Here is a 24,276-nt window from a genome sequence, read left to right on the forward strand (position 1 = left end):
ATTGATAGGGAAAAGTTAGAATTTTTTAGATCAGCTGAATTTATAGATACAGGCACTTGGACTACTTTTCTTATTATTGGAACCTCACTGTCGGGATGCCCTAACTTAATGCATCATTAGTATCCTTTGAATACCTCTCTCCGAACCATGCACTGCTGAGTGACTGTCGGCTTTCCCATTTGTTCTAGTTTAAAAGCTGCTCTATCTCCTTTTTAAAGGTTAGCGCCAGCAGTCTGGTTCCACTGCTGGGTTCCACCAGACTGCTGGTCTGGTGGAACCCAGAAGGGATGGACTCTGGTGGAGCCCATCCCTTCGGAAGAGACTCCCCCATCCCCAAAAGGTTCCCCAGTTCCTAACAAAACTGAATCACTCTTCCTTGCACCATCGTCTCATCCACATATTTAGACTCCGGAGCTCTGCCTCTAGTGACCTGCGCGTGGAACAGGGAGTATCTCAGAAAATGCTAGCCTGGAGGTTCTGGATTTAAGCTTTCTACCTAAGAGCCTAAATTTGGCTTCCAGAACCTCCCTCCCACATTTTCCTATGTCATTGGTGTCCACATGTACCACGACAGCCGGCTCCTCCCCAGCACTTTCTAAAATCCTATCTAGGTGACGCGTGAGGTTCGCCACCTTCGCACCAGGTAGGCATGTTACTAGGCGATCCTCATGCCCACCAGCCACGGGTCGCCCGTATGACATAGTGAGGGCAAAGGTAGCACCGGCACCATTTTGAAGATTGGCAAAATGGCCCGCGTGCAGGAGGTCACTCCCGGACCCCCGCTGGACTTTTGGCAAGTCTTGTGGGGGTCAGGATGCCCCCCCAAGCTGGCCAAAAGTCCCTGGGGGTCCAGCGGGGGTCCGGGGGCGATCTCCCGCACTCGTGACGTCGGGAGCCAGGAAACAAAATGGCACCGGCGCTACCTTTGCCCTGTCACATGATAAGGGCAAAGGGCCACCGGCGCCATTTCTCAACGCAGCGGTGGCCAGAGAGCGGGAGGAGATCGCGTTGGGACCCCCCCCCACTTGGCCCCAGGTAATTTAAAACATTTTTGTGTTGGGGGTTCGGGAGGGTGGGGGATTTGTTTTAAAGGTTCGGGTGGGTTTTAGGGGTTTGCCGGTTTGCCGGTTTTCCCGCCCTCCCCCGATTTACGATTTTTAACGATTTTTAGAAAAAAAACACCTCGACGATCAGATTTCCCTCCCCCCCAGCCAAAATCGTTCGTTAAGACGATCAATTACACGATTCACACCTCTACTAACTCCCCTGTTCCCCCTCTGATCCCTTCACTCACTCCCTTCCTTCCAGTCCTCCCCCCGCACCCCTCACTCATGTTCCCTCCTCTCGCAACCACTGAGATCCTCTCATTCTTACCTCTCTGACCCTTCACTCTACCTCACAGCACGGCAGTGCAACATCTCAGGCCGTCCCTATCTTCTCATCTGACAAGGTATGAAGCAGTAGTAGTAGCAGTAGCAGGAGCAACTGGAAGAGCACATCAGTTCTCCTCTCTCTCTCCCCCACCCCCAACCCTTCCCTCCCCACCATGATATGGGCTTCCTAGAAGGATAAGGAGGAGCAGAGCAGCAAAGCAGCACTTAGGCTGCTTCTTCCTCCTTTGCTGCCGGGCTCCCAACATTGTGCTTTGAACTGTGCAGGACATTGTAGTGCAGTGCAGTTCAAAGTTTGACTCTTGGATCCTGGCAGCAGAGGTGGAGTAGGCAGCCTGAATCTCAACATTGACGCTATGCTCCGTTCCTGTAGTAAACCAAAGTGAAGGCCTCGTGAGGAAGGCCAGAAGGAGAGAGTGATCTAGGAAGATCGACAAGCTACCCTAGATGCTCCCGCTATGACTACTTCAACATGGCCTCTGATTTCCAGTTGCAATTCCCCGAAGACTCGGGAATTCCACAAGAAGGCCTGCATTTTTCCCATGGCTATGGAATCATGGGAGATTGGGAACCATGAGAATATTATTTTTATAATTTATATTAAGGAAATATCACTAGACTAAAATAAGGACTGTATAAGCAGATAAATGCTGTGAATCAAATTTCAAAGCCAAAAATGGCAAGGTGAAGGGCTTTTACACTGAGAACAGAACCTCTAACCAGGGTAACTGATAGGTCTTGAAGGTGAAATATGAAAGAAACATAAAAGCCCCATAGGTTCTATTTTTATCTTTAACTTAAATGTTATTTCAGTTGTGAAGCTCCTACAGACTTTCACTTTTAGATAGAGCCCACTGAAGTGACTATTGGTTAAGCTGACAGGAACATTTTATACTGTCAAATTACCTCATGCTCTTTATTTCGATATATTTTTTTAAGTAAAGCAAAACTCTTCCAAATAAAGGTTAACTGAAACCCTACAGTTGCTTATATCTATGGTATCTGCAGATTTTTACTAGAAATAAGATCACAAGCACAAACGTTGTCTGAAATAAATATCAACAAGTTTATAGAGATTTTCTGCATTTCCCTGTGATCCATGGGAAATGATATTGTCTCTAAACTGAAATCATATTTATTATATATTTCAATCAATTAATTCATTAATTGGGTCAGGAAGTTTCCATCTGGTTCTTTGAACTTCCAGCTCAATCAAAATGGGAGTCAGGACCTGGTTCCTTGAGCCTTCATTTGCAATGTTATTTGGATTTGCCCTTACTTTATATGTGCTTCCAACTCACTTAACCCAGTAATTACAGTGCTGGGGACAAGGCCATTTAAAGAGGCACGCAAGATGGGCGATGCTGCCATACACTTATGACTGGCTAGGGCCCCCCTCTAATGACATAAATGCATAATTGTGATTGCACTATTGGAGAGGTAGCCTCCTCCAGGTCTGGAAAGAACTTTGGAGGAATCCTACCCTCCCTTCTTCAGCCTACACAGGGTTTTGGTTAGACCCGCATTGGGCCTAACTGAGGGCTGTGGCTCAGGGTCCTTCCAGACTCTTGCAGTCATTGAACTTTAGTCCTGTCACTAGCTGTTGCTGTTGTGCAATGAATGGGACTCCTTCCCTCCATGGGCCATAAACGTTGCCTTCACAGCTTCCACATCCCTGGCTGTGTTAAGTTTGCCACTTGCAGGGCTGACCTGCAAGCAGCTGCACTCACCCCAAGGCCAGCAGGCTTTGCCATGGCAGGATGCTGCCGAGCGACAAGACGTGGAAGGACGCTACATGGATCATTACCTCCAGACCTCCTCCTAAGCCCATGCATGCCCGAAGTCAGCTCTCTTAAAGGGCATGCAGCAGGAAAAGCCCGCAGCACCCTTGGATAATTTCACAACTCTTCACCCTATAAAAGTCCTTTCTTGACGTTCCTTTGCTGCCTCAGCAAACAGGTCACCTTGTCTTCAGTTTGAGCCTTGCTTCATCCTCAGCCTTGCCTTATCCTCAGCCACAATCTTCAGCCTCAGCTTTGCCTTGTCTTCAACCCCAGCCTTGCCTCATCTTCATCCTTAGGCTTGTCTTCAGCTTCAGCCATGCCTTGAACCTAAGCCTTGCATCATCCTCAGTTGCAGTCTTCAGCCTCAGCCTCAGCCTTGTTTTCAGTCTGGTTTTCAGCCTCAGCCTTGTCTTCAGCTTCAGCCTTTTCTTCAGCTTCAGTCTGGTCTTCAGCCTTAGCCTGTTCTTGAGATCTGACTTAAGTTATAGACTCCAGCAGTTTGCCTTAGCCTGGCCTGTGCAAAGATTTGTATACCTGCCATCGGCACAGACCTTGGGGCTCTGCCCATGAGGTTGTGTCAACTGTGGCACAGCAAAAGTGGCTTACACTTTTGTCACTCACAACAAGTTGCTGCGACCATGAGCTCGGTGAACACATCTCCACATTGGGCCATTGCCTCACTGGCCATCCAGATGCAAGAGCAAAAAAAAAAATGAATTGAATAGCGTCCTGCACATGTTTATGCAACAGGCTCAGTAGCAGCTTGATCAAGCAAAACGTTTACTACAGACCTTGTCTCAGATTTTAGATAAGGTTCAGCCATTACCAGCTCTGGTAAACCTTGCACTGGCACCCATCCCGACCATGGAATCCATGATACTGCTCCCACCACCTCTGAGGTATAGTGGTGACTCTAAGGGATGCAGAGAGTTCCTCAATGTTTGCAAAAAGCATTTTGAGCTATGGCCCACTTGTTTTTCTTCTGATGGTGTCAAGATAACATATATCCTTACCCTGCTGGACAGTCCCACTCTCGCCTGGGCTTCTTCCTTGTGGGAATAAGATGACTTGCTTCTCAGAAACTTGGATAACTTCACCTGATCTTTGACCAAACCCAGGCACGCCTCATTTGCTGCCACAGAACTTCTTTGCATTCATCAAGGCACTCGCACTGTTAGCGAGTAATCAGTAGAATGTCGCACCTTGGTTTCTGAGCTTGGTTGGGGGGAAGACAGCCAAACCATTTTTGTCAAGGATTATCCAGAATTAAGGACAAATTAGCAGCTTGGGACCTTCCTCTGTCCCTAGAAGTACTTTTTACCCTGGCTATTTGAATAGATCTGATATTCCAGAAACTGGCTTGAGAGAGGAAAGCTTCTCATCAAACTATTCCTGTGGCTCCCAAGCTTTTGAAGTGCCTACAGTTTGTCCCAGAGCCAGGGAGGATTGTCACCATTGAAGAACCCATGCAATTGGAGTCACCATTAAAGAACCCATGCAATTTGGCAGCACACAACTCTTGGTAGAAGAAAAACAGAGGCGAAGACAGCATAACCTCTGTCTCTACTGTGCAGAACAGGGACATTTTGTTAGCTGATATCCCAAGAAACTGAAAACATCCACAAAGAGAAATCTAGTTGAGAAGGCACTTTTCCCACCATCCTGTTGCCTCCTCACAATTAACAATACCGGTGTCTCTCACCTTCAGAAAGTACTCGTTAAGAACATAAGATATTCCATACTAGGACAGTCCAAAGGTCCATCAAGCACAGTATCTTGTCTCCAACTACCTGGCAACTACTAAGTCACAACTACCTGGCAAGTACCCAAACACTGAAAGGCCCATGCTACTAATGCTAGCAACAAGCAGTGGCTATTCCTTATTAATTAATACCAGTTTATGGACTTCTCCTCAGCTTGGAGAAGAGACAGCTGAGGGGGGACATGAAAGAGCTCTATAAAATCATCAGAGGTCTAGAACAGGTAAATGTGAATCAGTTATTTACTCTTTCGGATAACAGAAGGACTAGGAGGCACTCCATAAAGTTAGCAAGTAGCACATTTAAAACAAATCAGAGAAAATTCTCTTTCATACAACGCATAATTAAGCTCTGGAATTTGTTGCCAGAGGAGGTAGTTAGGGCAGTTAGTATAGCTGGGTTTAAAAAAGGTTTGGATACGTTCTTGGAGGAGAAGTCCATTAACTGCTATTGTTCAAGTTGACTTAGGGAATGGCCTCTGCTATTACTGGCATCAGTAGCATGGGATCATCTTAGTGTTTGGGTACTTGCCAGGTTCTTGTAGCCTGATTTGGCCACTGTTGGAAATAGGATGCTGGGTTTCATGGACCCTTAGTGTGACCCAGTATGGCAATTTCTTATGTTCTTATGCACGTAAATGCCACAGCGCGCACGTGTCGGAAGTTTTCAAAAGGGGGCAGGGCATGGGCATGGTCTGAACGGAGCATGGTTGTTTCGGGGCATGAAGTTGAGATGTGCACATTAATACTTACACACTTTGATGCGCTCCGATGCCCTCTGTCTTGTAACTTTACTTCTGCTATAGATGCTTGTATAAAATAAAAATAAATAGAACAGTGGGGTTTTAAGGGTCGGAGATTTTAAACCAGCAGGATTTGGAAGACTTACCTCTTAACCTGGTGAACTGGAGATGAACTGGTAAAACTGGAAATGGCATTGGCACATACATCTTTTTAAATCTCCTGATTTACATGGTAGAAACAGCATTTGCATGCACCTAAAATTTGGGGCACATGTACATGTGTTGTGGCCAGTCTATTTTATAACATATATGCATGCAAGTTATAAAATACCTGTGTCTCTGGACGCAGGCCAACATACCCATGCACATGTGCGCTTCTGTAGCAGATTAAACGTTACCAACCCTGTGAGTGCTAATCATTTTAGTGCACACTGAAATATTTGAGTGCACACAAAATAATAGCATGCACTAAATGAAATAACAGAACAATAGCATATTCCTAGCAGGGACAAAGTATACTTAATTTCTTATTTTTATTTATGTATTTACTTATTTTTATTTTCTACCTTTTCATTAAAGTTGCACAAATAAAAAATATATAATGCATGAAACCTAAAATAAATGTAGCCAAGAGCACCTAGATGTAGAGAGGAAGGAAATTATATTAAAACAGCATAAAATTATATTATAGCAGCATAAACAATCAAATAAAACTAGTTGAGACAAATTGCACAATTGAAGGATGATTAAGCTAGGGGAAACCTGTCACTTTCTTCATAAATTAGGAAGTGTCTTATAGTGTCTGGTTTTGTTTCTGATGATTATCTCTGTGTGATCTTTTCCCTGTTATTCCTCACCTGTTTCCTATGTGGCTTGTTTTGCCAAGTAGATGCTTCAATGTCCAACAGCAAAGGCTAATCTGCTCACGATTATAATATCTTGAATGTGTGGACCTGAAGAGCAGAAGCCCAAGTCTTAGCATGTAATGCTATCCAAACTGGAGTGGCTCTTGCAGCTCTTGACATGGATCTAGACAATAGGTATGTGCTGTCATCTGAAACGAAATAGGAAACATCAATATTTATGATTTTGTTTTGTTTTTGAAATGAAACAAAAGAAAAAAAATGTTGTTTATTTTTCATTTTGTGCACTGCTGCTGTTAAAAAAAACCAAAACAGAAAAACCCCCAATGTTCTCTATTTTTCAATAGCCCTCCTGTCCTTTCTTCCACCTCCTGTGGTGCCATTTTTCTGCATGGAAAATTTCAAAAGCCTGGTGCAATTATGAGAAATGGCACATGTGGGGTAGGAACAACTGAGGATGACTTCAAGCCAGTTTTTGATTATGATAAGGGAAAGTCCAGAGGAGCCCATGGTGGTGAGAGAAAGTTCAGTGGGGTTATTTTTGAAATGGCAGCTGGGATTTGGTTTTAGTGTGCACTACTATAAAACTGGGAGGGCTAAGCAGGGCTCCTGCCTGCGTGGCCAATGTAATAGGTGCCAGGCTCATGAGGCAGCTGGCTCGGTGTCAAATAAAGTGGTAAAGGGGGGAGGGGTAGGAAGATGAGAGGGAGTTAGGAAAAGGGAGGGAGCAATGCTCCCTATGGACCTTAGATTAGTTGAGGGGGGAAGGAAAGGGGGGGGGACTGTGAGCAGGGGACAATTCATTTGTCTCCTGCTGAAGCTTAAATTTGAAGGTAGAGTCCTCATTGGCTGGGGGAGGGGGAATGTTTGTAAACAGTGAAGGCACTGAAGTGGGGAATACATTAGCAATGGCGCAAATGCTCATTCGTGCCTTTTCTGCTGCTGTGGCCACTTCTCTGCCTTCTCTGAGGAAGCAGTGCTGACCTGAGGTGTGCTGTTTCGCCATGGAGATGGAGTCGGAGGAAGCTGCAGTTGCGGGAGAGGAGATCGGAGGCTCGATGGAGGGAGGTCCTCTGGCAGCCGGGCCAGTCGGGGATGTTGCCACAATGGCAGGGATCCCCGCAGTGAGTGAGCTGCTGAGCGGGCCGCTGAGGATGGGAGGAAATGAAGAATTGTGCGCAGTGCCTGCTCGTGGGAAGCATCATGCTGGGATGGGGAGCATCGGGGGGTCGGGCCCTGAGAAGCCAATCGCGCAGGCATGCCGCTCCAGCGGCAGTCAGGACCGACGGGGGAGGAGTTGCAGGACCGGGGTCCTACCTGAGGGAGCCCGGTGCGGTGCCTGCTCGAGCGGAATCTGCTGCGTTGGCACAGCCTCCTGCTCTGGCAGCTGTCCAGGGTGCTGCAGGCCTGCCTGCTTTGTTGGGGCTTTCTCCTGGCTGGGCTCCTGAAAGGCATTTTACTCAGCCCATGGGCCCTGGTGGGTGGTGACCGGAATGGGTCCCTGTGGGCTCCACCCGGGGGGACCGCGGGCTTCCAGTGGTGAAGCTCATCCTAGTCTCTGTCTCCTCCTGTGCTCCGCCCCCTGGGGCAGGTGCTTCCTGGTCCCTACCACAGAGCCGTTCTCCACTGCTCCAGGGCAAGGGTCCACTTCCAAATGAAATACCTTTGTTCACTGGGTGGTAGAGCAAGTGTCTGAGTCCAGGAACATTTGGCTGTGCCCCAATATGTATTTCTGTTCACCTGAGAAAGCTGTATAGTACAGACTCTTTGTTCTACATACCCACTAATTGGAACTGTATATACTGTAGAATCTCTCATACTCTTGTTTTTTTTGTGATATTTCTATAAAATATGATATAATTTAAAAAAATGTGATGACATATGTATGTATTATTAACCTTTATACATTGAATCACATCGGCATCATGCTGAGCATTGTCACATGACTCAAATAAATTAGAGAAAATAACTCTGACATGAGAACTGGGCTATTTCAGATCAGTATTTCCATCTACATTCTCCCTTTTGAACAAGTTAAGATCTGATTTAATTTAAGTAACTGGATAGATCTTTTAATCCTCCAGACTGTGGAGAAGCAGCACTGATTTAGATGTGAGCAGACATAAAATCAATCCTCCAGCCTGTGGGATGGCCACACCTTTTTATGATTTCCAATGATAACATCAGTAATAAAATTTAAAACGGTTTTGACTTTTAAATGATGCATTTCTTTGTTTTTATGTTTAGTGCACTGACCAAATGGGATGTGCTCCTTTTAATGGTTGTTTTATTTATTTTTCCTACAGTATTTCTTTAGTGCCTGTTCTTTTTATTTGACATATTAATACATAATTCAGTGCTTTTATGTCTCCCTGCACAGTCTGTATGATTTCTTGCACTGTTGAACTGTGCTATTTATGACCAAGTGGTCAAAATATCTGGAGGGAGGGGGGGGGGGGGGGCGGTGGGGCAGTGGGGGGGAGGGGGGTTGTTAGCCATTTTCTACCATTTCCAAAGCCTGCTGAGGGTGATTAACCCTCAGATGTCCATGTAGAATTACAATGCAGAAAATACCTTTTTCTTTGTTAGGACTTCCATATGAACAATGCCCAGATTACAAAATCTAACTCACTCCCCCTCCAAAACCAAACAGAAACTAAGGGTGGCAGACCTTTAACAGAGGAAGACATGCTGAAGGGGGAAATACTTGACTGTAAAGCTGTCACTGCTAGTTCACCAGAGAGCAATTGAAAAGGAGGGAACTCTCAGAGTTCAAAATGCTGGCAGGGGCTACTTCTTCAAAGAAGGCATGAGGAAAAGTGGTTTGAGAAGCAGTTGTCTCATCTTTTTTTTCAAACTATGTATTAAAAAATATGAGATTTTTGTCTTTACTGCTGTTCAAATTACCCAACCAAGACTCCTTCTGGGGAAAGATAATGGTTGCATTAATGTGATAATGCCTGAATACTGCTGTGCACATTGTAACTGGGGAGCATCTAACAACACAAATTGCTATTTTTATTTGCCATCACCAAATAAAGAGGCAGTGTACAGCTTTCCATCTGTTTTCTGATCTATTAATAGAGGAATTAGACCTTAACTTTGAGCTTAATGATTCTTCTAGGGGCTAGAAATAAAAGTCACAGCATGGCACACAACATGGAAAGCTGAAGAGAGATTAATTTCATATATACTGTATGGTGGTCATTTATAACTGTGCGCATTCGTATTAAGTCTGAGGGTACTCTTAACACACAGGGGACGATATTCAGCCATGGAGTGGCTAGTTAAGCTAGCTGGATACACCTAACTGGCTAACTTAACCAGGATATTTAGCGGCACAGCCACACCGCAAAATGTACCTGGCTATCTTAAAGTTAGCTGGACCAGTATGTCTGGCTAACTTTAGCCCTAAGGCACGACCAGAGTTAGCTAACTCTACTCCTCTCGAAAATGCTTCCCACCCATCTCCAGTAGAATGTAGCCACATATGGCGATAAATATTGCTGTTTTTCCATTTAGATGGATAACTTTTCAGTTATCCATCTAAATGGCTTTTGAATATCAACCTAACAAATTACACTAATTTTCAAAGAGAAAGTATGTGCGTATTTTCCCTTTGGGAATTATGTAAGAAAAACTATCCACATGCATTTACACCTCCTAAATTGTGCAAGAAAAATTACATGCAACTTTTGAAAATGCAAATGTAATTCCAAACCACAGCCCAAACCCTGAGCACAAAAACACCTCATCATGCTACAGGTAAAAGTATGCAAATAGGCCCTCCATAGATGCCCAAAGGAGGAGGAAAGACAGCACTGCAGGATTTGCTTTGAGTACCATTATCAATCCCTAGAATGTGTGGAATCGTTACTGCCACTTTTAATAGAGAAAATATTAGGTAATACAGTGGCCAGTTACAACAAAGCATCACTTTTTGGTTTTAAGTTATATCACTTGTGAGGAAAATTTAGGTTTAAAGTTGTTTGTTTTTCTGTGCCCAGCAGTTTCCTTCTTCTGCTTTGGGCATCCAGCTCAATCAGAACCACAGTTGGGATATGGCACCATGAGCCTTTATTTGCAACGAACCAGGGATCTCCCCCCCCCCCCCCCTCCCATCTATCTAATCCCACGCACATAGCCCAATCATCACAATGACAGTCCTAGACAGTGATCATACAATCATGACCTTACATCCAGCTACTGGGTATCATCGTTGCAGAACTGCAACTTCCTCTTCTCAGGGGCTGTGAATGCTACCTCTGCAGCAACCCCAGCTCATGGAGTAAATCTGACTCCTGGATGATTTGACTTGGAAGTTTTAAAAAGTATTCCTGCTAAGCTGCATATAGGCAGTGTCTTTTCATATGATGCTGCTGTAGGTCTCACACAGGGCTGCTTTTACCTATAGACAAAATAGATAGTTTATGGGGGCCCTGCATAGAAACATAATGGCAGAAAAAGACCATATGGCCAATCTAGCCTGCCCATCCATCCATCCAATTAATTCAGCATTATAATTGTTATCACTTCCTTAGAGATCCCCTATATTTATCCTGTGCTTTCTTGAATTCAGATACTGTTTTTGTCTCTAACACTTCCACTGGGAGGCTATTCTACACATCCACCAGCCTCTCTGTAAAGAAATATCTCCTGATTACTCCTGAGTCTTCCCCCTTTCAATCTCATCTTATAACCCCTTGTTCCACAGTCCCCTTTCCATTGAAAAAGCCTCACCTTCTGTACATGGAAACCTTTGAGATATTTGAATATCTCTATCATATCTTCCTAAACCTCGCCTTTCCTCTAGTGAGTAGTTGTTTAGATATTAAGTCTATCCCCATTCACTTTAGAACAAAGACCACTGATCATTTTAGTAAACACCCCCTGGACTGACTCCATCCTATTTATATTCTTTTGAAGATGCAGCCTCCAAAATTATTCACATTCCAAGTGAGGCCTCACTATGGACTTATATTGGAGCAACATTACTTCTCTTTTTCTGCTGACCATTTTTCTCCCTATGCAGCCAAGCATCTTTCAGGTTTTTATCATGGCTTTATCTACCTGTTTGGCCACCTTAAGATCATCAGATACAATTATCCCCAGATCTCACCCTTCCTTTGTACTTAGAAGATTTTTCGTCTCAAATACTGTATTTTCCCTTGAGTTTTTCTTTATGTAACTGTATTTATACTGGGTTATATTTCTGTATTACTTATTTTGAAATTTTGTTTAAAAGTTTTAAATGAAAGGATCAACAAAAATTGTAGTCTGTAGCATCTGTGGCAGAGTGAACAACCGCCACATTTGAAATGCCCATAGGATTTCCTTTCGATAACATTACTTTCTGTATCTAATGCTGAATGAACAAACATGTCTCTATGATTCTATAGGAGAAAAGATAGTCCTTATTTGAGAAACAATCTAGAACATGAATGATGTACCAATGTTTATGTAATATCTTACTGATGCCTGTTGCAAAATGTGAAAATTCCAATGAACATACAGCTTTATCATTACTTCTTTTGTCTGGTTTTTTTTTGGTTTTTTTTTTAATAATACATTCCTTTCACTCTGTACTGCCTATTTGCAACCCTGAGAAATACATTGCTCAGGATACTCTCAACATAAATCTTTGCCTCATTTCCTTAACCCTTATACACATCACCAATGGAGCACAGTCTTCTAAGACACAAAAATGACTAATAGAAACATTTTCCTTTAAACATCTATAATGTTCACTCTGGAAATGTAATAACTTGTTACAATCAGTAGGTTTTCTATAAATTGTGATAAAGAACTTGTCATTTGCATCCTTTCCAATCAGTATATCTAGATTTGGGATTTCAACATAACTACCATTCATTTGAAATTTCAAATTAGGATCCCTTTGGTTGAGCTAATCATAAAACTCCTGCAGCTGCTCCGAATCCCCTTCCATAAAATCAAGATATCATGTATGTACCTTTTTTATAATTTAACATAGTTTTTAAAGGCATAGTTAGTAAAAAAAACTTCCTTTCAAAATCAGCCACATATAGATTATCAATATCCAGGTTATGGCAGCTCCCATGGCCATATCCTTGATTTGTTGCTAAAAGTTGTCCTGAAATTTGAAGTAATTCTTTGTCAGTGCTATTTCTGCAAGTTCAACAGTGAATTCCGTAGTAACCCTCAGGTTGTTCTCTCTCTCTCTCTTGTTTAATGTCTCCCTGATAATGTTGATAGCTTCCATTTGAGAGATGTTTGTGTACAATGATTCAATGTCCAATATTTCTAACATAACATCATCAACATTACATCTATTAGATCTCAACATATTTATAATGTGTGATGAATCCTGCACATGTGAAGGAATTTTCTGTACAAAGAGTCTAAGAAACACATCAGTGAACTTTGACAATGTCTCTAAAATAGAGACAATTTCTGCAACTGTAGGGTGGTTTGGTAGAACTTGCATTGACTTATGGATTTTAAGGAGGATGTATATGATTGGAGTGACAGGATGTCACTCCAATCATATACATCAATCCAATCTTTAAAGATGGCGCCGGGCATCCAGTGCTCCTACCATGTGACAGGGGCGGGCCAATGACACGGATACCCTGTCACATGGTAAGGGCAAAGGGACATCAGCGCCATCTTTATGAGTGGCAGCCGACGGCCCGAGAATGGGAGATCGCTCCCGGGACCACCACTAGAGCACCAGGTAATTTAAAAATATTTTGGGGGGATCGGGAGGGTGGGAGAAGTTAAGGGGTCATCTTTAAAGGGTCGGGTGGGGTTTTTTTTAATCGGGCCATCAGCGCCATTTTTGAGTGGCAGTCAAAATGGCGCCAATAGCCCGAGAGCGGGAGATTGGTCCCCGCGCCCCCACTGGAACACCAGGTACTCGTAAAAAGTTTTGGGGGGTTTGGGGGGGTGGGGGAAGGTAAGGGGTCAATTTTAAAGGGTCGGGCCTCACTAAAAAAAAATTAACGATGGTAATCGGAACCGATTACGATTCACATCTCCAGTGATCAGATTTTTTTCTCCCTCCAGCTGAACCCGATCGTTAAGATGATCGGCACACGATTCACATCTCTAATAAATAATGCAGAAATATGGCACAGTAGTGACTGTGATAAAAAAAAGGGGTGTGGTTATGAAATATCTTATTTAGCGCATCACGTAACAAAGTTGCGCAGCTCATGGTAGGTTAGTGTGTCACGGGATGCTGTAGCACATAGTGCATCATTTTATGTGTTGTGCGTCATTTTACATGTTGCACATAGATTTTTTTGTTTATATATACTTCCTGCATCTGCCTCTTTGAGGGTGTTAAAGGCATGTGAGGGAAGAGAGGAGGTGAGTTGGTAGTTGGTTGGAGGTCAGTGGAGGTATTTTGTGTGTTCTGAGTGAGGTGTCCTGTTTATTGTTTCTCATCTGTTTCCCTTTCCTTTTTTCTCTTGTCTTGAGCTATGAGTGAAAGTTTTTCTTACTTTGTCAAGTTTGTCTGTCTGTCTTTGGGTGCTAGAGAAGGAGTGGTGGTGTTGGTGAGGAATGAGGGTGGGGTTGGTGATGAGGAGTGCTGGTGATGGTAGTGGTGAGGAGTGATGGTGAGGAGATGGAGAGGATGGAGCATGAGAATGGGGAGATAAGAGAGGAGAGGCATGAGAAGAGAAGGGAGGAGAGGAGGAGGGAGGAAGTAGGCAGGAGTGATAGGAGAAGGAGAAGTAGAAGTAAGGACTAGGGATGTGAATCGTGTCCTCGATCGTCTTAACGATCGATTTCGGCTGGGAGGGGGAGGGAATCGTATTTTTGCCGTTTGGGGGGGTAAAATATCGTGAAAAATCGTTAAAAATCGTGAAAAATCGAAAAATCGAAAAATCGAAAAACCGGCACATTAAAACCCCCTAAAACCCACCCCCGACCCTTTAAATTAAATCCCCCACCCTCCCGAACCCCCCCCCAAATAACTTAAATAACCTGCGGGTCCAGCGGCGGTCCGGAACGGCAGCGGTCCGGAACGGGTTCCTGCTCTGAATCTTGTCGTCTTCAGCCGGCGCCATTTTCCAAAATGGCGCCGAAAAATGGCGGCGGCCATAGACAAAAAAGATTGGACGGCAGGAGGTCCTTCCGGACCCCCGCTGGACTTTTGGCAAGTCTCGTGGGGGTCAGGAGGCCCCCCACAAGCTGGCCAAAAGTTCCTGGAGGTCCAGCGGGGGTCAGGGAGCGATTTCCCGCCGCGAATCGTTTTTGTACGGAAAATGGCGCCGGCAGGAGATCGACTGCAGGAGGTCGTTCAGCGAGGCGCCGGAACCCTCGCTGAACGACCTCCTGCAGTCGATCTCCTGCCGGCGCCATTTTCCGTACGAAAACGATTCGCGGCGGGAAATCGCTCCCTGACCCCCGCTGGACCTCCAGGAACTTTTGGCCAGCTTGTGGGGGGCCTCCTGACCCCCACGAGACTTGCCAAAAGTCCAGCGGGGGTCCGGAAGGACCTCCTGCCGTCCAATCTTTTTCGTCTATGGCCGCCGCCATTTTTCGGCGCCATTTTGGAAAATGGCGCCGGCTGAAGACGACAAGATTCAGAGCAGGAGCCCGTTCCGGACCGCTGCCGTTCCGGACCGCTGCTGGACCCGCAGGTTATTTAAGTTATTTGGGGGGGGGTTCGGGAGGGTGGGGGATTTAATTTAAAGGGTCGGGGGTGGGTTTTAGGGGGTTTTAGTGTGCCGGCTCACGATTCTAACGATTTATAACGATAAATCGTTAGAATCTGTATTGTATTGTGTTCCATAACGGTTTAAGACGATATTAAAATTATCGGACGATAATTTTAATCGTCCTAAAACGATTCACATCCCTAGTAAGGACAGGGAAATGAGTAGAAATAGGGAGAAGGGAAGGAATAGGAGGAGGTGGGAGCAGGAAGAGGATAGACAAGCGAGTGTGGTGGGTGAAGGACAGCAGGCTTAGGATAAACAAAGTGGGCAGTAGGGAGGGGAGATTGCAGGACAGGTGAAGGAGGGGGGAAGAAGGGAGGGGAGGGGGAGTGGGAGCGACAGTAAGAGCAAGGATAGTGATACCTCTCTAGAAGTGGCAACCCGATCATCTGGCAGCTAGGCATTAGGGATGCCTCATCTAAGGGCCTTAAACTTCAGCATTGAGAACAAAGTGATGCTCATCACTGGGGTCCTTGAGAACTATAGTCTGCTCTTTGGAAAACGTCCCCACAAAGCCATCCAGGCTTGCCAAGCAAGAGATATGGCGCACCATTGCCCAGGCCATATCCTGGCACAGTGGAATAAGGAAGACTGGAGAGCAGGTGGCACACCACTACTGCGATATAAATGCCTAGCTCAAGACCAAGGTGGAAAACAGGAACAGGTATCACCGGCAGACAGGAGGAGGATCCCCTTGCCCTATCATCCTGACTGCCATGGAGCAGTGTCTGATTTAACAGGGATGGAAGAGGCCCTGGACACCATACGAGCTGGGGCCAGAAAGTTCACCCCACCTATAAATGTCTAGTCTGCTACAGATCTACACATATTTTGTCACAAGTTGCTCACATTGGTAGATAGATGGATTGATGCAAAGTACATATCTTATGCCAAGCATTACATATGAACTTCTTAGCATTTATACTTAGGTCTTCTTCTTTGTTTCCACAGCTCTGACCCAGGAAACTGCTGGTCTCAGCCATCAAGCCCCCATGACCAGCAGCACACCTCCAGAGACCAGCACTGCAGCAGCAGCAGCAGCTCATACTGCAAACCTCCAATTAGATACACAGACACAGTGGAGCGAGGAAGAGGAGGAGGAGCAGCTCCAGCAGCAGCCATCAGAAAAGCAACATCTGCTCTCACCTTTTGGTTCAGCCCTATAACTGGGCATGAACCTTACTCTCTCCAACCTGTTGATATGAGACCAAGCTGCCCAGTACCCAACTCGCTCCAGCATGCCCATTTCCCAGAAAGATCCTACAGACACCAAGCTTGGTCAGCCCACCAGCCCAGACATGCCAGTGTTGGTCCCGCAGACACTGTTTCAGCCTCCACCTGCAACACCATCAACTCCAACAGCACCACAGTACCAGTAGCAGAGGAACAGCAGTCCACAAAACCATTGACAGCATTAAGAAGAGGCATAGCCTCTCAACTGCACCATGTACTGGCATATCTGGTACATTTGAAGAGGGCTTACATCATGACCACCAGTGCCTTGCAGGTGTACACAGCTGCCCTAACACAGAACCTTACCACCATTGCCACCTCTGTCAACAACCTGACATCTGCTGTCAGGTAACTTTTTCAAATATTGTCAGTTCCTCCACCAGTGCCATCCCCATCCTCCCGAGTCCACTCCCACAGCATTCCCCAGCTATTGGGAAGGCTAATGGTAGGCCCTCCAAACAAATTCCACTCCCAACCAACCAAAAAGTTGAGGTGAGGAAAAGTCGAGACTGTGAGGCCTCATCTCCAAGTAATAATCCTTTTAAAGGGTTTCCATTTCACTTAAAGATGACTTGTTCAAACTTGCTAGGGCAGTCTTCACTACAGAGTTCCTATCCTGACTAGATGGAAGAAGACTGCTTGGCTCATCCTCACTACAGAGTTCTTGTATTGAGGCATATTGAGATAGATTCCTGATTTCTGCAGGAGTGTGACCTGACTGGATAAGGGTGAGATAACACTGGCCTAATTACCTTTCATCTGGATTAATTAGTTTGGCATTGCAAAATTACTAAGTGAAAATTTGGCTTATGGATAATGCATATAATTTCTGTTTATCTTTCATTATAGTGCTTTTCACTGTGTAACTGTAGCAAACTTATAAACAAAAACCAAAATAAAAAAATAAATATTTGTAGCATATTAAACCTTATGCTGCTACAATAAACTAATTGACTACTTCACAAAAGTGTCTGTAACTGCTCTCTTAAACTAATGAATTACAGAATTCCTGTGCTGGCTAGATGAAGAAAACTACTGAGTGCATCCTCACTACAGAGTTCCAGTGCCAGATAGGTGGAAGAAGCCTGCTGGGCCTGTCCTCACTACAGAGTTCCTGTGCCAGCTAGATGAAGAAAAACTACTGAGTGCATCCTCACTACAGAGTTCCAGTGCCAGATAGATGGAAGAAGCCTGATGGGCCTGTCCTCACTACAGAGTACCTGTGCCAGCTTGCTGATGAGGATGCTTTACTGTCATCATGCGTTGTCCTGCTGCTTCCTTCTTAAATCCTCTAAGCTCTTGTCTTCTTGATGTAGTCTCGAGTCATGGGCCTGCTGCTAGTGTCTCTTCTTATCATGTCTTATCTCCTGTTCCTGCTGCTGGTGTCTCTTCTCATCCTGCTGCTACCTCCATGCTGCTGGGTCATATCCTGGGACTCCTTCCTCCATGCTGCTGTGTCATCACCTGGTCTTGCTGCCTCCTTGCTGCCCTCTCCAGGCCTGGTCCTGGAGCCTTCTACTTGAACTCTGCTGTTGTGGCCCTTAGGCTGTGTTCCACCACTGCTTTGAATGCATTCTTTCAACATGGACTATCTGGGCCTTTTATTTGAATTTTGCTGCTGTGGCCTGTAGGCTGCCCCCCCCCCCCCCCCCGCCCCCCCACTTTGAGTGCACTCTTTCAATACGGACTGTCTGGGCCTCCTATTTACCATCATATAGTTGTGCTGGTATCAGCTTTAACATTAGAGCTGCACTTTAGCTATTGGGTTGTCATTTCTACTTTCTATGTTCTTTGCTGTAATCATGATTTTTGGAACAGGATAATGTGCTACTACTGTATAAGTCATGTTGTCATTTATAACTATGTATATACAGTTCTACACTAAATGTGCTGATCATTCTGTTACAGTGTCATATGCTATTTGATCTCTTGTCCTTGCAGAATGTGATTACCAAAGTCGGTGACTTTGATTCTGTTGTTACAATTGTCTAATAAACTGGTCTCATGTTTTGAAATGTATCTATCTTGCTGTCTCATTTCTTTGTGAGGTTTTTGTCTGAAGGGTTTACAAGGTAAAAAGTTTGGGATTTACATAATCTTGCATGATGGAATGCGATTGGCCATTGCATCTAGGCACTATGCAAGTCCATATGGCCTAGGCCATTACACAGAAAGCTCATTGTATGCTCCCAAGGAAGACAGCAAGAGCAAAACAGGAAAATCCTTACTGTGGAGCTTCACAATTGGCTCCTGGTGCCTTCTCCAAAGAGCATACTCTTAACTAAGAGTTAGGGAAATGGGCATGTATGTGAGATGGCCACTATTTAGCTAGTGTTCACCTCTAAATGCTGTCTGGTGGAATAGGTGTAGAACTGCTTGGCTAGAGGTGCTGTTGCTATGTCTTCACTCTGTTGGTGACCAATAGGTTATATAGCTATGTGAATGTCATAGTGCAGCTATAACAAACCATTGGCCTCTTGCTTGGTGAAGATATAGCACCTCGGACCAATCAATGGGTCTATCACCAAATGCTGGCATCACATATGTCTTTAGTCTGAAGCCTACTTAAAAAGTACATAGAACCCTAATTCTTGTTCATCTGTATTAGGGATGTGAATCGTTTTTTGACGATTTAAAATATCGTCCGATATATTTTAAATCGTCAAAAAATTGTTAGGGCCACGATACAATACCAATTCCCCCAATTTATCGTTAAAAAATCGTAAATCGGGGGAAGGGGGAGGGCAGGAAAACCGGCACACTAAAACCCCCTAAAACCCACCCCGACCCTTTAAATTAAATCTCCCACCCTCCCGAACCCCCCCCCCAATGCTTTAAATTACCTGGGGATCCGGCGGTGGTCCAGAACGGCGGCGGTCCGGAACGGCCCCCTCAATAGAATCGTGTTGTCTTCAGCCGGCGCCATTTTTCAAAATGGCCGCCGCAAAATGGCGGCGGCCATAGACAAAAACGATTCGACGGAGGAGGTCGTTCCGGACCCCCGCTGGACTTTTGGCAAGTCTTGTGGGGGTCAGGAGGCCCCCCCAAGCTGGCCAAAAGTTTCCTGGGAGTCCAGCGGGGTTCCGGGAGCGATTTCTTGCCGCAAATCTTTTTCGTACGGAAAATGGCGCCGGCAGGAGATCGACTGCAGGAGGTCGTTCAGCGGGGGTTCCGGACCGCCGCTGAATGACCTCCTGCACTCTGGATATCTCTGGGAACAGCCTAGTGGTTAGAACAGTGGACTATGAACCAGGAGACCAAGGTTCAAGTCCTGCTGTCGCTCCTTGTGACCTTGGGCAAGTCACTTTACCCTCCATTGCCTCAGGTACAAAAACTTAGATTGTAAGCCCTCTGGGGATAGAGAAATACCTACAGTACCTGAATGTAAACCGGTGTGATATCTCAATTGAGATGAATGTCGGTATATAAAAAAAATAATAAATAAATAAATAAATAAACATAAAAAATTGCCATACTGGGTCAGACCAAGGGTCCATCAAGCCCAGCATCCTGTTTCCAAAAGTGGCCAATCCAGGCTACAAGTACCTGGCAAGTACCCAAAAACTAAGTATATTCCACGCTACTGATGCTAGTAATAGCAGTGGCTATTTTCAAAGTCAACTTGATTAATAGCAGGTAATGGACGTCTCCTCCAAGAACTTATTCAAACCTTTTTTAAACCCAGCTACACTAACTGCACTAACCACATCCTCTGGCAACAAATTCCAGAGTTTAATTGTGGGTTGAGTAAAAAAGAATTTTCTCCATTTAGTTTTAAATGTGCTACATGCTAACTTCATGGAGTGCCCTCTAGTCCTTCTATTATCCGAAAGAGTAAATAACCGATTCACATTTATCCATTCTAGAACTCTCATGATTTTAAAGATCTCTATCATATCAACCCGTAGCCTTATCTTCTCCAAGCTGATATGCCCTAACCTCTTTAGTCTTTCCTCATAGGGGAGCAGTTCCATCCCCTTTATTATTTTGGTCATCCTTCTCTGTACCTTCTCCATCGCAACTATATCTTTCTTGAGATCTGGCGACCAGAATTGTTCACAGTATTCAAGATGCAGTCTCACCATGGAGCGATCAGAGGCATTAGGACGTACTCCATTTTATTCACCATTCCCTTCCTAATAATTCCAAACATTCTGCTTTTTTGACTGCCATAGCACACTGAGCTGAAGATTTCAAAGTATTATCCACTATGATGCCTAGATCTCTTTCCTGGGCAGTAGCTCCTAATATGGAACCTAACATCGTGTAACTACAGCATGGGTTATTTTTCCCTATATGCACCACCTTTCCAGATAATTTATAAATATATTGAAATGCACGGGTCCTAGTACAGATCCTTGGGGCACTCCACTATATATACCCTTTTCCACTGAGAAAATTGTCCATTTAATCGTACTCTCTGTTTCCTGTCTTTTAACCAGTTTGTGATCCACGAAAGGACATCGCCACCTATCTATGATTTTTTACTTCTCTTAGAAGCCTCTCATGAGGAACTTTGTCAAATGCCTTCTGAAAATCCAAATACACTACGTCCACCTGTTCATCTATATCTACATGTTTATTAACCCTTTCAAAAAGTGAAGCAGATTTGTGAGGCAAGACTTGCCTTGGGTAAAGCCATGCTGACTTTGTTCCATTAAACACGTCTTTCTATATGTTCTGTGATTTTGATCTTTAGAATACTTTCCACTATTTTTCCTGGCACTGAAGTCTGGCTAACTGGTCTGTAGTTTCCTGGATCGCCCCTGGAGCCCTTTTTAAATATTGGGTTACATTAGCTACCCTCCAGTCTTCAGGTACAATGGATGATTTTAATGATAGCTTACAAATTTTAACTTATAGATCTGAAATTTCATGTTTTAGATCCTTCAGAACCCTGGGGTGTATACCATCTGGACCAGGTGATTTACTACTCTTCAGTTTGTCAATTAGAACTACCAAATCTTCTAGGTTCACCATGATTTGGTTCAGTTCATCTGAATCTTTACCCATGAAAATCTTCTCCAGAATGGGTAACTCCCCAATATCTTCTTCAGTAAACACCAAAGCAAAGAAATCATTTAATCTTTCTGTGATGGCCTTATCTTCTTTATTTAGCACAGTGCCAGGCTTTAGATAGAGGCTGGGTGTAGGCTCATGAGGTCATCAGCTGACAACACCCTCTCTAGCCTTAATGCTATGAACAGAGCTGATAAGTGACAGTCTATCAACACATCTACCTGGATCTCAGTATCTACAATGTCCAAAATGCTCAAACATCATAGGAGATGCTTCCTATAGGACAGCTAGTGTGTTAGGTTGGCCACCAGTCCTGGCAGCCTTGTGGACAAGCAAGGGTCTCAAATCATAAAAGAGATGAATGGTGGCCACTCTGCTTGGAAAATAACCATTCTGCAAGGTTGTTTCCCCACCACAAAGAGGATAAGGGCTGTAACAGTTACTACAAACTGGAATATACAAACTACTCTGCCTATTTTCTATGTACCTACATAGAGTAGGACACCATGACTAGACCTGAGTTGGACAGGCCAAGGGCCTTGCTGTACCCTCACATCTCAATATTTCCCAGTATTTAACTGTGACATGCCAGGCTAGGTTATTAGCTTATAAAACAGCTTTGCCTTGGATTCCATGAGTTGTGAGTGTTGTAGTCATCACTAAATATACTCTGAGCTTTACTTTTCTGAGCTGACGTTCTACTACAAGTAAAGGTATCAGTGCATCCTATTTCCAATCCAGCCTTCAGAGAGTCATATCAGCATCTAGTGCAACCTCCCCAAGCAGCTAACATAAATAATGTGACAGCTCAAGGGCCAAGGCTCTCACCATCTGTACATGAGAGTTGACTGCTTAGCTAGGTGTAGTAGGGGCCAGCTATGTTGAGGGTGTACAACCCCAATGAGATATGCTAGTTGGCAATGAACTGTGAGAAGTTTGGGCTTGCCACTATCTTTGACATGTGCTTGCCAAAACACTTTAAATGAAGGGCTGCTAGGTAAGCAATCTGCTGTCAGCACTGCCTCAGCAACAGCTGAGGTAGTGCTATTACTGGTGTCTTTGCAGGCCCAAGTGATACTATGCATCCAATATACATGTAGAGATCTTAAGATGCACATGAATTTCAGCTATGGAATCAGGCTGTAAGAAGAGGAGTCTATGATTGATGACATTAAGTATATTCTTGTAACTTCAGCTTGTGCCTTTAAGCAGCTGAGGTACTTGTGATTCTAGAGCACTTGGCTCCATGTCCTAGGCCCTGCTGGAGTTCCATCGTACCTAGGCCAATATCTCATCAACATGTGAGGGCTAGGACAGGGTCCAAGGCATAGCCGAGACAAGCAAGAATCCACCAGCTATGGCAAGCTCTGTATACTGTGATGCCAGTCCTACACGAAGCTATGGTGAGACGTTACTCTTTTGGGATGGCAATCACCATGAAAACATTAGGCCAGCCACATATCATTAGTGTTAGGTTTATTTAGCATGTATATTGTCTTCTACAGTCTCTTGTACCTATTGCTCCATTATGAGTAGGTAGCCTAACTAGGCTTAAGTGGTTTCTGTGACACACTGACCCAGACAGAGGACCTGTGAGTACAAGAAACATAGAGATGAAACCATCTGTAAACCTTCTGCTGGGCTTTCTTCCATGGAAGAGGAAGGAGTAAATGAGGACTAACAGGCAAAGCAGCATTATATGATGCTTTGTCAAAGCCTGCTGCCAGTCCATGAGGTCTCCCTGGCGTCTGTGGGGGGACACGGAAAATCCTGGGGTAGATCGGGAATGACATCTACTGGGAGACCATGCTGTATAGTAATATTATGGAATACACAGCAGAGCAGCACTATCTCATTGACTCTGGGTGGGGGATACATTAAAGCTCCCCCCATTTAGTCCAAACAGTGAAATTGACTTTTGAGAACTCCGAAGGTGCGCTCTATGACACAGTGGATAGAATATAAGGCCTCCTTGTACCACATTACTGCCAGTGTGTTGGGAATAGTGACTGGTGTGAGATGCCACATCCTGCAACCGTATTCTGAATCTCCTGTGGGAAACAGAGAACGGTTGCATCATTCATACCACCCTAACTTTGTGATCTTGTTGCCAACACACAGCATGTTATCAAACAATAGAATCTAGGCTCTGGACTCACATGAGCTTTAAAATGCTATTAGCAAGCCCTTAGTTCATGGCCACCTTTTACTGTCACACAATGTGAATGCTCTAGTGCTTGCTTTTGCTATATCATATCTTCCTGAATAGGAAACAGTTTGTGGGGTTCGTACACAATGTGTCCATGTCACTAACAACACAGCTCTCGGTAGCCATTTCTAGCACTCTTCTAATACCTAAAATGCATATCACAGCTGCCACTAATGTCATAGCAGAAAGACAGCAACCTTATGGTATGTTAATGTGTGTCCCTGGCAGTTCTTCAGTTTGTCCTCCAGAGATACACATTTGTCTAACATGCAACAGTGACTCTGATAGGGTGTAAATGCACAACACTAGCTTCTCTTTAACCAAAGTATGGCTGAATCCTGGCTAGCAGATCACTAACATGGCATACCTGACCTGGGAGCCTCTGCAAGGTGCACACCAAAGAATTTTGATATACAAATGACATTTCAATACCTACACATGGGAGTATTTGATAAGCCACTTACCTAAAGTCAACCAGTAGAAAGAATGTAGTCTCTGGTCATACACAGAGCTTTTCAGCAAGTTTATTGTTTGGACACGCAACAAGAGCAGGCCTTTCTAGCA

General features: G+C 44.5%; 1 protein-coding gene across 6 annotated transcripts in view; it reads left to right on the forward strand.

Annotated features, from left to right (window-relative positions):
• Positions 1-17,578, forward strand: part of LOC115087221 — an 80,906-nt gene extending 63,328 nt beyond the window's left edge. For 5 of the 6 annotated variants that reach the window (XR_003855460.1, XR_003855463.1, XR_003855459.1 and 2 more), the window contains 2 exons: positions 6,567-6,717; positions 16,203-17,578. Coding sequence is in view for 1 of the 6 variants with exons in the window: in XM_029594124.1 (XP_029449984.1) it covers positions 7,636-7,664; positions 16,203-16,836 (663 nt within the window). In the remaining 5 variants the exon portion in view is untranslated. Of the gene's footprint in view, positions 1-6,566; positions 6,718-7,551; positions 7,665-16,202 lie in introns of those variants that run through there. The other variant, XM_029594124.1, reaches the window with a different exon arrangement.
• The last annotated feature ends 6,698 nt before the right edge of the window (positions 17,579-24,276 follow it).

Source organism: Rhinatrema bivittatum, chromosome 3 (genome assembly GCF_901001135.1).
Source record: "Rhinatrema bivittatum chromosome 3, aRhiBiv1.1, whole genome shotgun sequence".
NCBI classification, from domain to species: Eukaryota; Metazoa; Chordata; class Amphibia; order Gymnophiona; family Rhinatrematidae; genus Rhinatrema; species Rhinatrema bivittatum.